General features: G+C 41.6%; 1 protein-coding gene across 1 annotated transcript in view; it reads left to right on the top strand.

Moving 5' to 3' along the window:
• The window catches only part of pcmtd1 (protein-L-isoaspartate (D-aspartate) O-methyltransferase domain containing 1), a 78,211-nt gene that overhangs the window by 50,704 nt on the left and 10,700 nt on the right, over positions 1–16,807 (top strand). Inside the window, exons 4-5 of the mRNA XM_043689336.1 lie at positions 15,193–15,295; positions 16,609–16,678. Of these exons, the coding sequence (XP_043545271.1) occupies positions 15,193–15,295; positions 16,609–16,678 (173 nt within the window). The remainder of the gene's footprint in view (positions 1–15,192; positions 15,296–16,608; positions 16,679–16,807) is intronic.

Raw genomic sequence — 16,807 nt, 5'->3', positions numbered from 1 at the left:
CGTCGATTCTCCTGCTCCTTGGATGCTGCCTGACCTGCTGCACTTTTCCAGCAACACATTTTCAGCTTTGGATTCAAAGCAAACTACATTTATCTAACCTCTCTTGCTTTTTAATTGGGACTGGCTAATAAATATCAACTCAGTTTAAAAAATAACAGGCAATCGCTTCCCATTTTAGATACCGTTTTTAAAAAAAAAAAATTGCAACCACAGAAGAATCATTACTATTTGATAATTGCCACTCAGTATTTCCATTACTCCAATTATATTTGTACATGGTAACTAGAGTCTCAGGTTTGAGGTTAGGCGTGATTGTGGAGTTGAAGTCATAATCAGGCCAGCCATTATCTTATTGGGTGGTAGAGCAGGTCCAAATGGCCTACTCCTCCTAATTTGCACAATAAATCAAAGACATTCTAAACAAAAAAGATGGAGAGAAATAAAAGCATTTTAAGTGTGTTGGATGAAATAAACTGGTAAACATCGTAATGTGGATTTTCTCATTCCTTTTCTTCTTCCTCAACACTAATAATTCCTGCCCTTTACCACTTCTCCCCATAACTAACTGTTGTTGAAAAGTCATAGCACCCCTTGCTGTCATTCCATACCGTACCATGCTGATATTGGAATAAGCTAATATTCTCAAAGGTGGGATAAAATGTTTGTCTAAAGCTTTTATCATTCCGTACCACATTCAGCTGTCATGGGAAGTTTGATACCTTGAATGCCTGTCACCTAAACTAAAAAAACTGCAGGTGCTGGAATCTAAGGGAGGCAAACACGAGACCGGAAGAACACAGCCAGCCAGGCAGCATCAGGAGGTGGAGAAATCAATGTTTCAGGTATAACCCTTCTTCAGGACTCTGGGAGGGTGTAAAGTGGGAAAGGGTTTGGGTGGGGAGAGGCACAGATGGTGAGGTAGTGATCGGTGACCACAGGTAAAGTGTACGGCCTGCTTGGTCGATGAAAGGAATGAATCCAGTTGGTAGCTGGAAAGAAGGGTTGGTCAGAGGAATAGAAGGGAGGATAGGCTAGAAAGGGTGTCGGGGGATGGGAAAGGAGATTATTTGAAATTGGAGAACTCCAATGTTGAGTCCTCCGGACTGTAGGTTGCCCAGGTGGATGATGAGGTGTTGTTCCTCCAATTTGCTGTCTGATTCACTGTGGCAGTGCAAGAGGTAGAGGATGATCATGTCGGAGAGGGAATAGAAAGGGGAATTGAAATGGGCAATGACTGAGAGGTTAAGTTCGGCCCATGCGGGCCTGGCTGAGATGGTTGACGAAATGTGCCCTTAGATTACGTTTGTTTTCACCGATATAAAGAAGATCACATAAGAAACTCCACTACTTCACCACTCCACCCTCTTCCCTCTCCCACCCCTCCCCCACCCCGTCCCTTAATCTGCAGCTCCCTTTACCCCCACTCCTTTAGTCCTGAAGAAAGGTTAGACCCAAATGTTGGCTTCTGCACTTCCTGATGCTGCTTGACTTGCTCTGCTCTTCCAGCCTACTGCTTGTCACCTAAAGTTGGCTCTTTGATGCATTTGGCTTTAGCTTTAAGTTTGCACTGACTGGACAAATGTAAACTCCTGTAACATTTTATTATGCTCCTGTGGTCCAAACTTGCAACATGATTGTTCTCGAGCATTTTCTGAAGGGATTCTAACACCAACTAGCAAGTTCGCCCTTCCACACCCAAACCAATATCTGTCTTGACAAACTCTGATTTGATGTATGAAAATTGACAGTACTCAAAATGGATTGTTCATCACAAACATTTTAAGATTTGCCAGTTGAACAAGTAATCTGAAGTTCATTTTAGATGTCTAATATCGCAAGCATATTTATTCCAGGAACATAGATTTGCTCAACTGATGGGTTGACTCAGGAGGGATATTTGTAGTGAACAGCATGCACAAGTTTGCATTTCTTACGGCAATTTTTATTTTTCTCATCATAATCACCTCTGATTATATTAAATTGCACATTTCTAGGGAGCTTTGGGCTTTTTTTTATATGTAATCTTATATAACTTTTCTCTTCATTTGTGGTGTTGTCGCGCAAAATTGGCAAACTGTTACCATTGGGAACAATGAGAAGAGCTCATTCGAAATAAAAGATCTATTCTTTGCTCTCATTACTTAAAATGTAAGAACTTCACTTGATTTTGGATCTTTAGGAGTGTTTCAGTTCCTATTGTAATGCTTGGAGAAAGTGAGGACTGGGTGAAGGGCTTATGCCCAAAACGTCGATTCTCCTGCTGCTCGGATGCTGCCTGACCTGCTGTGCTTTCCCAGCAACACACTCTCACTATTGTAATGCTCTCTCAGCTGCTCCTCAACCTCTAAACTTCAGTTCATCTAAAATGCAACAGCTATCATGTCACATGCACCAAGTTGTTCTTATCCATCACTACTGTCCTTGCTGACCTACAGTGGTTCCTTCTACTTTAATTGTAATCATTAATCCTGACTTCCCCTCCAACTTTCCCCTAATCTCTGCTCCACTAATTCTGACATTTTGATCATCATCATCTTCCTCCCCCTCTGCCAATAATTGGTGGTTATGCTTTAAAGCTGACGTAACCCCTGCTCAAGGATTCCTTCAAATGTCCCTGGTAAATTCCTCTGCATTTTAACCTCCTTTCCCTTCGCTAATAAATCTTCAAGTGAAACCTCTTTCACAAAGCTGTCAGTCAGATTGTTAATATTTCTCTTTCCGATTTATCCTTCAGCTAAGTACTTTATGGTGTTAGCTAACTTTTTACAGCAAGTATTTGTATAGACTATTTTTAGCTTGCGGAAGAAGAAAATTTGATGTTTATTTCTTTAGTCACAAGATATAATGTTTGCTTATGAATTTTTAAATATTATCTTCAGGTGATCTGTGCTGTTGAGTTAATGATCCAGGGGTTAGAAATGTAGTTCTAAGCACGATGCTGTAATATCTTGGAATTGGTTTCAAGCTGGCAGCTAATAAAACAAGGTACAGGGGAACCTCGATTTTTCCGAACATGATGGGCGGACACTATTTCGTTTGGATAATAGATTATTCGGTTAATCAATTAAATGCCTTTCCTCTGGGGCTCAGAGTTTTTAAAGTCTGCTCCTCGTTCAGGAGACTGCAGGACTACACAGGGTGCGAGGCCCTGCCCCCAAAACCCATGCAACACTGCCCCCCACCTCCAACACTGCCTGCCCACCCTGCCCCCTCAACTCAGTTCAACACCGCGCCCCCCCCCCCAACCCCGTCCAAAACCACCACCTTGCTTCCAACACCGCCCTCCTGCCCCCAACACAACCACCACCACCCCCACCCATCCTCGCACACACCCTCTGGGGCAGCTGTACTGAATACCAACAACAAGACTACTGTAGTTGCCTTTGTAGGGTAAGTCTCCAAATAGTGCATGTGTGTGCGCACGCACGCACACACACGCACGCACGCGCACACACACACACACCCGTGCCCCCCCCAACCCACACGCACGCCCACCACACACACCACTTTTTACTGCAACTTTTTGACAGGTTCCACCTTTGCCCTGTACAGGACAATGTCGGAGAGATTATGTGGGGTAGGGGATGTTTAGGGTATACTCCTGTGTATAACTCCAGGGAAAGTGTGGGGTGAGAGAAAGAGGGCGGGAGGTCAGTCATTTGGAGACAGTGCCTGTTTAATCACTGTGAACAAAAGATGCAATCACTGTTGGAAACGCGTCTTTAATGTAATGTTTCCATTGGGACCTGGAAATCTCCTTTGGATAATCTGATTTTCGGATAATTGGTATTCGGATAATCGAGGTTCCTCTGTACGTACTTAGCTTTCATGAAGCCGTAAATGCATCCACAAATTGTTTTCTTTATGTCTCAGTTCGATACAATTTTCATTTCAGTTTATATCCACTTTAATTGTCCTCTTTAGGTCACTACTGCCGCAATCATGCAGCGCTTATTTAGTGCAATCCAGGAGCATTACTTTTCTAGTTCATAAATAGAATTTTCACTCGAGCGAGATACAGTAGATTCAAGGGCATTATTGCAACATATTGAACAGACTTTTCTGCCTCCAGATCTGCTGCCATATCTCTCTTTGATATCCTTTTTGCTCAAATTTATTTGGGCCTGATGTTATATATGGATTATTTCTTCAATTATTTATACAATTGCTTTGCAAGGTCAACTTGTTTGAAAATCTCTAGTTGAAGTAAGAAGATGGTGAATAATCCTAAATTTATTCAATCCATGTGGTGAACAGGATCCCACAAATATAATCGATGTTTGTGTAGGACTAGATTCACTTGTAGTCAGACTAGCATATATATGTTAAAAGCAAGCTGTGTCTGAACATGAAGATGAATGAAATAGGAGCAAAAGTAGTCCATTCAAACTCCTTGAGCTTGTTCTATCATTTAGTAAGATTAGGTTTAATCTGTTTGTGTTTCGAATTCTGTATTCCCACCTATGCCTGAATATTTTAATTCACTTGCATGTTGAGAATCTATCTACATTTGCCTTAAAATTTATTTCATGACCCAGCCTTCACTATTTCCTAAGGTGGAGAACTCTCAAGTGGCACAACACTCAGTTTTCATTTTTAAGGATTGGGATCCCAATGTTAGGAACATTTACAGAAACTACCCTATGTTGCATCAGTGGCTGATGCATAGAGCCATCTTTGAGAGGGTGGGCAATTATTGCCCCATATGGTACCTCCAGTTAAGCAGAATTCACTGTCTTTTGATTGGAGACTTAATTGATCTGATGGTGAGCCGGTTCCTGGTTAGCTACGAGAAGGTCACCTCTATCCATCAATTGGGTTTGAACTCAACTGGAGTTCAAGCTTACTAGTCTGGCAATGCCTGTCTTCGGATGCTGCCTGAATTGCTGTGCTCTTCCAGCACCACTGATCCAGAAAGTAACATCATCACCATAACCAATGCATCATCTTTGCCTTCTGCTTGTTTGAGGAAGTGTAAATGATGTTGCTGCTTTCTTTTTTGAAATTTCCATTATCTTGGTTGGTAAATTATATTTAGACTTGGCCTTTAGATATTTGGCTGCAGCTTAGCAGATTAATATTTTGAAAGAATTCCCTTGTAGCAGTTTCCTGCACAACAAGTGACCATTCCAAATCTGACGCACTCAGTGTGCAATGCCATTTAGGTCCTAATTAAAGAATAAATCTTTTCTCCTTTGTCTGACGGATGCAAGTCATTCTACACTAATAATGCAGCAACTTCCTTCCTGGTAATGTGAGATGCAAGATCTGGTGACTGCAAAATACTGCTAACCACTCCCAAAATTTTAAATATGTTTTGATTGTAACAGGAGAAAGTGAGGTCTGCAGATGCTGGAGATCAAAGTTGAAACTTTATTGCTGGAACAGCACAGCAGGTCAGGCAGCATCCAGGGAACAGGATTCCTGAAGAAGGGCCTGTGCCCGAAACGTCGAATCTCCTGTTCCCTGGATGCTGCCTGACCTGCTGTGCTGTTCCAGCAATAAAGTTTCAACTTTGATTGTAACAGACCTGCCTACAAGCTAAGCTGGCAGTAACTCAACCAGATCAGAAAACCTCGGCCAAAGTGTTTTAAGAACCCACTGTGGTTAAATTCCATGTCTCACCGTAATTTGGTACAGCTGTTGAGGAGAGGTTGGTCTGGTCTTCAACCTGAAAGGAAAAAGCCAAGTTAGATTCAGCAAACGCACACATGTGATTTGTCCAATAATGTGGCTGACCGACTCCCACTCAAAAATGAATCTTGCATTTAAATGAAATCCAGAAAGCCTTGTCAATTGTTTTCAGATATACTTAATAAACTGAAGCTATTCAAAGCGTTAAGTTGAGCCATGTCATTTTTAACCTCCTGAGGAAGATTGGTGGGATTAATTAAATTCTGTAGCTAGAAAAGACGAGCCGGAGGAACTACAGATAATGTTAGATAAGTTATTAGTTCTTTTTATATAGATTCTTTTTCATGGAACACCTAATTTCTATAAGATGTAAATGTGTTCTAAATAATATGTGTACTTTAAACAAGTAAATATATAATTAATAGTAAATTAAAACTAAGGTATAATGTGAAAATGCCTTTTGAAGAAGGAATACGTTTTTATTAGCAGGCAGAGATACAAGAGCTAAAGTAATTAGCAGTTGTATTTTCCCTTAATTGTTTGTCACTGTTGGGTAAATGTGAGGGAGCGCTTGGTGAAAAACAAAGGACACCTGTGTTATCTGGAATAAGGTAAAGGCCCAAAAAGTATGTGAGCACTGTTTAGGTCTGAGTTGATTATTGTAGTGCCCATGTTGATTAAGGATACTTGTCCTGTGTTTTATTTGCAATTGCATCTGTAGGTTTTACCTGAGAATCTTACCACTGTCTTAAACTGCGGTAACACTTATACTCAGTATCTTCAGAAGTAGAACTTGTTTGTTTGTTCAAGCTTAAAGATTCAAGATAAGCTAATAATTTGACAATGGATTAATAGTGAGTGGACGACCATTTGCACTTGTCATGTTTCACAAAAGAACGCGGCAGTCCCTTTTGAAGCACTGCCATCCAATTCATATAGTTTTTTTGACAACTCAAATTGGCACATTCTGCCATGTCCCCAATTGCTATTTCTAAGTCAGCTCCTTCAACTAATTTGCACATTAGTATCGAGGATTGAATCTGTTGTGCAAAATAAGATCATGAGCATGATGTCTTGCAGTGAATATTTTGGAGTTTCTGCAGGGGCCTCTGTCAATCTTTATTTCTGTGTCTGTTGGATTGTGGTAATTATCTATGTTTTTATGCTTTCAATCTCGTGCATTCTCCATTCACCATAGCTGCAGATCTGTAGGGGATTACCATGTTCCCACAGCTGTAGATTTTGGGGTTATGGCTATTTAATCTATTAAGTATTTCACTTTCAACTTCAAACTTCAACTGTAAGCCAAGATTTATTTGCAAAGACACAGACCTCTTCTCCCATGGCTGTGCTAACAACATAGTCTCCCCTCGCAGCCGTACCTCCTGCCACCTTTTCTTATTTTAGGTCCAGTGGAACTAGGAACGTAGAAATGTTAAGTAGTGAGAAAAAAAGAGCAAGGAAAGTAGCTGACGCTATATTTCACACTTGTATCTATGGGAAACTAGGGAATCCAATAGAAATGGAAAAAGACCACTCAAACTATGTTTGCAAGCTAGCAGAATAGTCGCCTTCCTTTTCTTGTTGCAGTTACACAACATTACCAGAATTACTATGTCTAATTATAGCAAAGCAGCAGCAATGAACCAACAATATAAGTACACATTTTGCTGATTTTTGTGTGTAATTCTAATGAGCCACACTGCTCGATTTGTCGACACTAGTATTCGTGCTGTACTCCAGCCTACTTCTGTCTTTGTTTATCCACCTCTTTCAGTACCTATCCCCTTTATCCTCTTATACTTATCTAGCCTTAATTTTAATGCATCTACAGTAAGTTGTCACCTGAAGTTGTGGTTGAGATCCTTAAAATCAAGACTTTAGTTGATACAACTTCCCTTGGATATTGATATTCAGTCTACAGTTGCGTGCTGTAAGATCTTGTTTTGTCCTGGGGAAAAAAAATAACATGAGTTGAGATACTGCACTGTATGTGGATTCACCCTAAAATATGACAATTCAGTATATCCTGTTGTATGATACAAACACCCCTGCATTTTAAGAGTGACCAAGCTCCATCTAGTGGCAGATGTTAATTAGTGCAGGGAACTGCTGAGTCCCACCTCTAGATTGTGCTCTGTGTCAGTTCAAATGGAAGCCAAGGAAAAGGAACAGTTGAAAACAAACATACAACATAGAACATTACAGCGCAGTGAAGGCCCTTCGGCACTCAATGTTGCACCGACCTATGGAACCAATCTGAAGCCTATCTATCCTGCGCTATTCTATTTTCATCCATGTGTTTATCCAATGACCATTTAAATGAGCTTTAAGTTGCTGAGTCTTCTACTGCGTTCCATGCCTCTAATATGAGTAAAGAAACTACTTCTGACATCTGTCCTGTATCTATCACCCCTCAATTTCCAGGTATGTCCCCTCATCACCGTTCAAGGAAAAAGGTTCTCACTGACCACCCTATCTAACCCTCTGAATATCTTGTATGTCTCAATTAAGTCTCCTCTCAACCTTCTTCACTCTAACAAAAACAGCCTCAAGTCCCTCAGGCTTTCCTCAAACAACCTTGCCTCCATACCAGGCAACATCCTGGTAAATTTCTTCTGCACCATTTGCACATTCTCCCCGTGTCTGCGTGGGTTTCCTCCGGGTGCTCCAGTTTCCTCCTACAATCTAAAAATGTGCAGAGGTTAGGTGAATTGGCCATGCTAAATTGCCCGTAGTGTTAGATGAAGGGGTAAATGTAGGGGAATAGGTCTGGGTGGGTTATGCTTCGGCGGGTCGGTGTGGACTTGTTCGGCCGAAGGACACGGTAAGTAATCTAATCTAATCTAATCAAAGCTTCCACACCCTTCCTATAATGTGGTGACCCAAACTGTACGCAATATTCCCAAGTGCAGTTGCACCAGAGTTTTGTACAGCTGCCGTATGACCTCGTGACTCCGAAACTCAATCCCTCTACCAATAAACGCTAACACACTGTATGTCTTCTTAACAACCCTATTAACCTGTATGGCATCTTTCAGAGATCTATGCACATGGACACTGAGATCTCTCTGGTCATCTACATTACCAAGAATTTCACCAATAACCCAGTACTCTTTTTATTGCTGTTGTTCCTTCCAAAGTGAATCACCTCACACTTTTCAGCATTAAACTCCATTTGTCACCTCTCAGTCTAGGTCTGCAACTTATCCATGTCCCTCTGTAACCTGGAACATCCTTCAGTACTGTCCACAACTCCACCAAACTTAGTGTCATCTGCACATTTACTAACCCATCCTTCTGCACCCTCACCGAGGTCATTTATAAAAATGACAAACAGCAGTGGCCCCAAAAGCTATTTTTGCGGTACACCACTAGTAACTGAACTCCAGGATGAACATTTCCTATCAACCACCATTCTGTCTTCTTTCAGCCAGCCAATTTCTGATCCAAACAGTTAAATCATCCTCAATCCCATACCTCCATGTTTTGTGCAATAGCGCAATAAGGTTTTGTGGGGAGCCTTTATCAAACACCTCGCTGAAATCCATATACACCACATCAACAGTTTTACCCCCATCCACCTGTTTGGTCACCGTCTCAAAGAACTCAGTAAGGTTTTTAAGGCATGACCTACCCTTCACACAACCGTGTTGGTTATGCCTAATCACCACCTTCTCTAGAGGATTATAAGTCCTATCTCTTATAACCTTTTCCAACATTTTACCCACAAAAGTTCACTGGTCTATAATTACTTGGGATGTCTCTACTCCCCTTCTTGAACAAGGGGACAACATTTGCTATCCTCCAGTCTTCTGGCACTACTCCTGTAGACAATGAAGCCAAAGTCCTCGCTGGCTTCCCAGAGAATCCTCTGATAAATCCCATTCATCCCAGGGAATTTATCTATTTTCACACTTTTCAGAATTGCAAACACCTCCTCCTTATGAACCTCAATCCCATCTAGTCTAATAGCCTGTATCTCAGTATTCTCCTCAACAACATTGTCTTTTTCTAGTGTGAGTACTAACGAAAAATATTATTTAGTACTTCCTCATCTCCTCAGACTCCATGCACAATTTCCCACTACTGTCCTTATTGGCCTTAATTATTCTGTAGTCATTCTTTTATTCCTGATATACCTATGGAAAGCCTTAGGGTTTTCCTTGATCCTCTCTGCCAATGACTTATCTGCAAATGCCTCTTGGCTCTTATTAGCTCTCTCTTCAGATCTTTCCTGGCTAACCTGTAACTCTGCAGCATCCAACTGAGCCCATGTCTCATCCTAACATAAGCCGTCACCTTCCTCTTGAAAAGAGGTTCAACTTCTTTAGTAAACCACGTCTCCCTCACTCGATCACTTCCTGTCTGACCGATACATACTTAACAAGGACCCGCAGTAGCTGTTCCTTGAATAAGCTCCACGTTTCATTGTGCCCATCCCCTGCAGTTTCCTTCCCCATCCTACGCATCCTAACTCTTGCCTAATTGCATCATAATTGCCTTTCCTCCAGCAATAACTCTTGCCCTGTGGTATATACCTATCATTTTCCATTGCTAAAGTAAACATAGCTGAGTTGTGATCAGTAACACCAAAGTGCTCACCTACCTCCAAATGTGACACCTGGCCGGGTTCATTACCAGTACCAAATCCAACGTGACCTCGCCCCTTGTTGGCTTGTCTACATACTGTGTCAGGAAACCCTCTTGCAAACATTGGACAAAAACTGACCCATCTAAAGTATTCGAACTATAGTACTTCCAGTCAATATTGGAAAAGTTAAAGACCCCCATAACAACTACCCTGTCACACTCACTCCTATCCAGAATTATCTTTGCTATCCTTTCCTGTACATCTCTGGAACTATTCAGAGGCCTATAGAAAACTCCCAATAGGGTGATCTCTCCTTTTTTGTTTCTAACCTCAGCCCCTACTATCTCAGTAAATGTGTCCTCAAGCATCCATTCTGCCACCGTAATACTGTCCTTGACTAACAATGCCACACTTTCAACACCATCTCCCCCCCCCTCCCCTTACAGTTACTGAGTTGCCCAAATATGGCCTTGACCGGGTTCTTACATCTGATGACTTGCATACAGTGTCAAACTGAAAATGATGACTTGACATGACTAAAACAAAACAAGCCCTAATGGTAAAATAACATTAAAGTGAAACAACATTAAATGGGGTTACATTCTGAGTACTGTCACTTTACACTATGTGGTGTCAAATTCCACATTCTCACCATTCTGAGTAAAGTTGGTTTGTCTGATTTTCCCATTTGATTTCTTAGTGATGTCTTATTATCCTGTTACTTCCATAGAACACTGATTTCTGTCAAGCCTTTTATAGATATTTTCTAAGCAACTTATTCAGAAATGTAATTACATATCTGTGGAGCAGATGAGACTTGAACTCTGTTCTCCTGTCTCTCACTACCATTGCATCACAGGAGCCCATTAAACCTTATAAAATTTTGTAAGATATCCATTACATCATACCTTGGCCTTCTGTTTTTCAAGAGAAGAAACTGTGTCTGTCTCTCCAGTGTTTTAATCTCAAACGGAACCAACACTATAAACAGTGGCAAGTAGGGTTGTATGAACACAACAAAAATGTCCCAACATTTTTTTATTCCTTCATGAGATGTGGGTGTTGCTGGCTGTGCCAGCATTTATTGCCTATCCCTAATTGTCCTGCAGGAGTTACTGGTGACTTACCACATTGAACTGCTACAATCTTTAAGGTATAAGGACACCACAATTTGACTGAGGGAAAGGTACTGATCATCCACGTCAGGAAAGTGTGCATCAGGATTTGGTATTCCCATGCATCTGCTGTCCTCATTCTTCTAGGTGGTAGAGATCACTGGTTCTGGAAGGTACTGAATGAGGAGCCAAGGTGTGTTCCTGCAGTGTATTTTGTATTAGGTACAGATATGTGTCACTGTGCACTAGGTTAGGAAGGAGTTGGTTGCCAGTCATGTGGACTTTTTTGCCTTGGTTAGTGTCACGCTTTTGAGTGCTGTTGGAACTGCTCTCTTCCAGGCAGTGGAGATTATTCCATCACACTGCTGAGCCTTGTAGATGGCAAACAGCTGGTGGGGAAATTAGATGAGTTAAATACCAGAGAAATCCAAGCCTCTGGAACCACAATGCTTACTTGGTAAAGCTATCATAGTTTCTGGTCAATAGTAATCCCATGGCATTAATAATGGGAGATACCGTGATGGTAATGCTACAGATGTTCGAGGAGATATGGGTAGTTTCTTGTGTGTTCTCTCTGTCTCTCTGTGTCTCGCTTGCTATCTCACTGTCTCTCGCGCTGTCTGTCTCATGCGCGCTCACCCTCTGTGTGTGTGTGTATGTGTGTGTGTGTGTGTCTGTCTCTCTCTCTCTGTCTGTCTGTCTCTCTCTCTCTCTCTGTCTCTCTCTCTCTACCTGCCTGCTTCTTTCTCTGTGAATCTCTACCTGCCTGCCTCTCTCTCTGGTCTCTCTTTTTCCCTCTCACTCTCACATGGCTCTGGCTCTCTGTCTCTCTCTCACTGTCTCTCTTCCCCCGTCTCACTGTGTCTCTCGCGCTCTCTCGTTCTGTCTCATGCGCTCTCCCTGTGTGTGTGTGTGTGTGTGTGTGTGTCTCACTCTCCCGCGCTGTTGCTCTCTTCCCCCCCCACATGTGCTCTGTCTCGTGCTCTTGCTCTCACGCGCTCTGTCTGTCTTGCGTGTTCTCTCTCTTTTTATCTATCTTGCACTCTTGCTTTCTCTCTGTCTGTCTCGCACTCTTGTTCGCTCTCCCTGTCTGTCACACTCTCACACTCTCTCTGTTGTTGAGCTGATCATTGTCTGGCATATTGGAAGCCAAAGCTGCGTATTGTCCAGATTTTGTTACAAATGGATATAGTTAAATCGGTATCTGAGGATTGATGAATGTTGCTGAACTTGACAATCAACGGCCAACATTCCCACTTCTGACCTTATGATGGGGAGAAGATTGTCAACAAGCAGCTGAAAATGGCTGTGCTTAGGACACTACCCTGAGAAGCTCCTGCAGAGGTGTTCTGGGGCTGAGATAATAACCACAACCATCTTCCTTTTTGTGCTGGATATGACTGCAATCAGTAGACAGTTTTCTCTGATTCCTGTTGATTTCCAGGTTTGCCAGGAATCTTTGTTCCCACACTCTGTCAATTGCTGCGGTGATACCAAGGCTAATCACACTTGTCTCACCTCTGGGATTCACCTCTTCCCTTCATGTTTGGACCAAGGCTGTAATGAATTCAGGAGCCAGGTAAACCTGGCAGAATCCAAATTGAACATCAGTGAGTACGTTATTCCTATATAAGTGCTGCTTGATAGCATTGTTGGTGACAACTTCCATTACAATGCTGATCAAGAGTAGGCAGATAGGGCAGTAACTGGCTGTATTGGGTTTGTTCTGCTTCTTGTGCATAGGACATACCTGGGCCATTTTCAGTATTGTTGGGTAGATAGCAGTGTGGTCGTTGTACCAGAACAGCTTAGCTAAAGTTGTGATAAATTCTGGAGCACAAGTCTTCAGTACTATTGCTGGAATGTTGTTAGGGCCCATGGTCTTTGCAATATGCAGTACTTTCACTGGTTTCTTAAAATCTCATGGAATGAATGTATTTGGTTGATGAGTGGCATCTATGATATCGGAGACCTCTGGAGTACACTGATGAAGTGTTCACCCGATCCTTCTGGCTGGTGTGCTGGCCTTCCATCACTGAAGAAGGACATATTTGTGGTCTATCCCCCACTGTTCATGACTGAGAAAACTGCTCAGCTGCTATTTGATCCGTTAGCCCACTTAGCCCAGCTGCTTCTGATGTTTGACATGCAAGTAGTCTTGCGATGTAGCTACATGAAGTTGACACCTTAATCCTAGGTGTGTCCGATATTGTTTCTGGTATGCCTGCCTACTCTCTTTATTGAATTAAGATCAATCTTGTGGCATGGCATCAGTGCTGAAGTGGGATATACGTTCATAAGATTACAGGTTAAGGTTGTGTATAATTCTGCTTTTCCTGATGGCTGACAGTGCCACATAACTGTCTAATCTTGATTTGCTAGGTCTGATTGCATTCTCGAGAATGTGGTGCTGGAAAAGTACAGCAGGTCAGGCAGCATCTGAGGAGCAGGAAAATCGACGTTTCTGGCATGAGCCCTTCATCTGATTGCGGTCTGGGCCATTTAGTGGTAGTGCCATACAACATGACTGTGAAAACCCTCTTTGTGAAGGTGGGATTTGGTCTGTACAAGAACTCTGGTGTGGTGATCACTCCTCCTGATACTTTCATGGGCAGTCATAACTGCAGCAAACAGGATGGTGAGGGTCAGGTGAATAAGACTTTGCTAATGGTTACTTTCCTCGCTACCTAGTGCAGACTTTGTCTAGTAAGACATGACCAGTCTGGTCAACAGAGGTACCGTCATGCTGTCTTGGTGATGGACATTGAAGTCCCTCAAACAGAATACAGTATATCTGTGCGCTTGCAACCTTCAGAACTTTCTCCAAGTGGTGCTCAGTGTAGAAGAGCACTGAATTCTCAGCTGAGCAAGGGTGATTCACGGTCATCAGCCGAGGTTTCCTTGTCCATGTTTGACCCAATGTCATGAGATGTCATGGAGTGTACAGTCAATGTTGAGGATTTCGGGCAACTCCCTCCTAACTTTATCTACTGTGCCACTGCTTCTGATGGCCCTGTTCTGCCAATGGGTCAGGACATATGCAGTGATAATGGTGTCAGACCACAGTAAGGCCATGCACACAGATCTTGCATAACTGATATTATGTATTTTGATTTGATTATAGATCACTATTCACAAGAAAACCCTATGCTATTTAACTAGCTTTTATTTAGTCATACACATTTCAAATCACCTTTGTTTCCTAACCTGTTTAGAATGATGTTCGTATTCTTGGGGAATTATGAATGTGAGGCATAGATCTTGGGACAGTGCAGTAGAATAAGATAGGACCGAATTACATTTTTGATAACACCTTTATTCTTTTCCAAAGTCATTAATAACAAATGAACAGTTTTTTGATCAGCGTGGTTACGTCGGAGCAGCTCTTTTACCCCGTCTAACTTGATTCATTTTTATTGATGTTGACTGAGAAATAAATGTTGGTCAGAAAATGAAAGAATTTAATCTTATTTTGAAAATGTCTCAAGTATCATTTTAACAATCCATCTTAGCATATTGATGGAACCTCAGTTGAACATCCTACCCTTCTTATTTTAAGAGTTTCCCTGTCGTGATGCCATTCACACTAAGTTGTTGCACTGAAGTATCAATCTAATTATTTGTTCAAGTCTTGCAGTGGTCTTTAAATTCACAACCTCCAACTATAAACACACTTAGTACTGAGTCAATGTGATTATTTTTTTAAAAGACAGAAATTTTGTTTGCTCTAATGAGCTGAACAGATCAACTGACGTTTCTCATTCAGATTTTGATTGTTGTGAAAAGTCATTCTTGCATGATGCATTGAGTCCCAGTCTTCTGATTGCTTTATAATTCTTTGCTCTCTAGGCCCTTTCGGGATAAACCATGGAATTGAGATTCATGCTGATGTAGTAGATTATGCCACAGAGAAGTTGGACAGTTTTATAAAAAACAGTGACAGTTTTGACAAGTAAGTAAACAGTTATTTGATCTTATTTTTCTCAGCCTTTTTTTCTCTCCCAAATTCTATGAAGATTTGATTTTGTTTCTCTTCAAGATCGAATTACACATTCAGTACGTAGATTTTTTTGAATTATTTTTGTTTGTTTTTACATAAATTCCATAGTTTTCAACTGTAGCCTTTGTGTGAATGGATATTATTACACAATGTTTATACGACAATATTCTGAGATATTGTCTTGGCCCGATAAGAAAGATTGTAAGGAGAAACTGGGAAACGATAGATCTGAGTCTGACTTCAGTTGTGGGTAAATTGTTGGAGGTGATTATAAAAGATAGGATTTATGGACATTTATTGGCAAAAATTGATTAAGGATAGTCAGCATGGTTTTTTTGTGAGGAAAATCTTGATTGAGTTTTTTGAGAAAATTACCAAAAATATTGATGGCAGAAGAGTAGATGTTGTTTATTTGGATCTTAGTAAATTCTTTGACAATGTTCTGCATGGTAGACTAATTAGTAAAGTTCGGTTACATAGGATTCAGGATGAGGTTGTCAACTGGATACATAATTGGCTCAGGGACGGCATGGTGGCTCAGTGGTTAGCGCTGCTGCCTCACAAGGCCAGGGACCAGGGTTTGATTCCCATCTCGGGTGACTGTCTGTGTGAAGTTTGCACATTTTCCCCGTGTCTGCGTGGGTTTCCTCCTGGTGCTGTGGTTTCCTTCCACACTCCAAAGATGTGCAGGTTCGGTGAATTGGTCATTCCAAATTGTCCATGGTGTTAGTTGCATTAGTCAGGGGTAAATATAAGGTAGGGGAATGGGTGTGGGTGGGTTACTCTTCAGAGAGTTGGTGTGGACTTGTTGGGCCAAATGGCCTCTTTCCATACTGTAGGGAATCTAACCTAATCTTAATGGCAGGAAACAGAGTAATGGTGGAGGGTTGCTTTTCAGACTGGAGGCCTGTGACCAGCGGTGTTCCACAAGGATCAGTTCCAGAATCTCTTTTGTTTGTCATTTCTATAAATGATTTAGATGAGAATGTAGGAGGCATGGTTAGTAAGTTTGCAGGTGACACCTGGTGACATAATAGACAGTGAAGAAAGTTTTCTAAGATTACAAAGGGATCTTGATCAAATGGGTCAGTGGACTGAAAAGTGGCAGATGCAGTTCAGTCTGGATAGATGAAAGGTGTTGCATTTTGGTATAACAGACAGGATAGGGGTTCTACAATTAATGGTAGGGCCGTTAGTAGTGCTGTAGAACAGGGGGACTGAGGGATGCGTGCATATAATTTATTGAAGTTTTGCATCACATATAGACAAGATGGTTTAAAAAGGCGTTTAACAGCCTTGCCTTCATTGCTGATTCCTTTTGAGTGTAGGAGTTGGGTAGTCATGATGAGGCTGTGCAGACATTGGCGAGGCCTCTTCTGGAATACTGTCCAGTTCTGGTGGCCAGTTGTGGAAAGAATATTATCAAGCTGGAGAGGATGTTGGTGGGTATGGAAGGTTTAAGTT

This window comes from Chiloscyllium plagiosum, chromosome 4 (genome assembly GCF_004010195.1).
Source record: "Chiloscyllium plagiosum isolate BGI_BamShark_2017 chromosome 4, ASM401019v2, whole genome shotgun sequence".
NCBI lineage: Eukaryota > Metazoa > Chordata > Chondrichthyes > Orectolobiformes > Hemiscylliidae > Chiloscyllium > Chiloscyllium plagiosum.
This window is presented reverse-complemented; position numbering and strand designations above follow the sequence as displayed.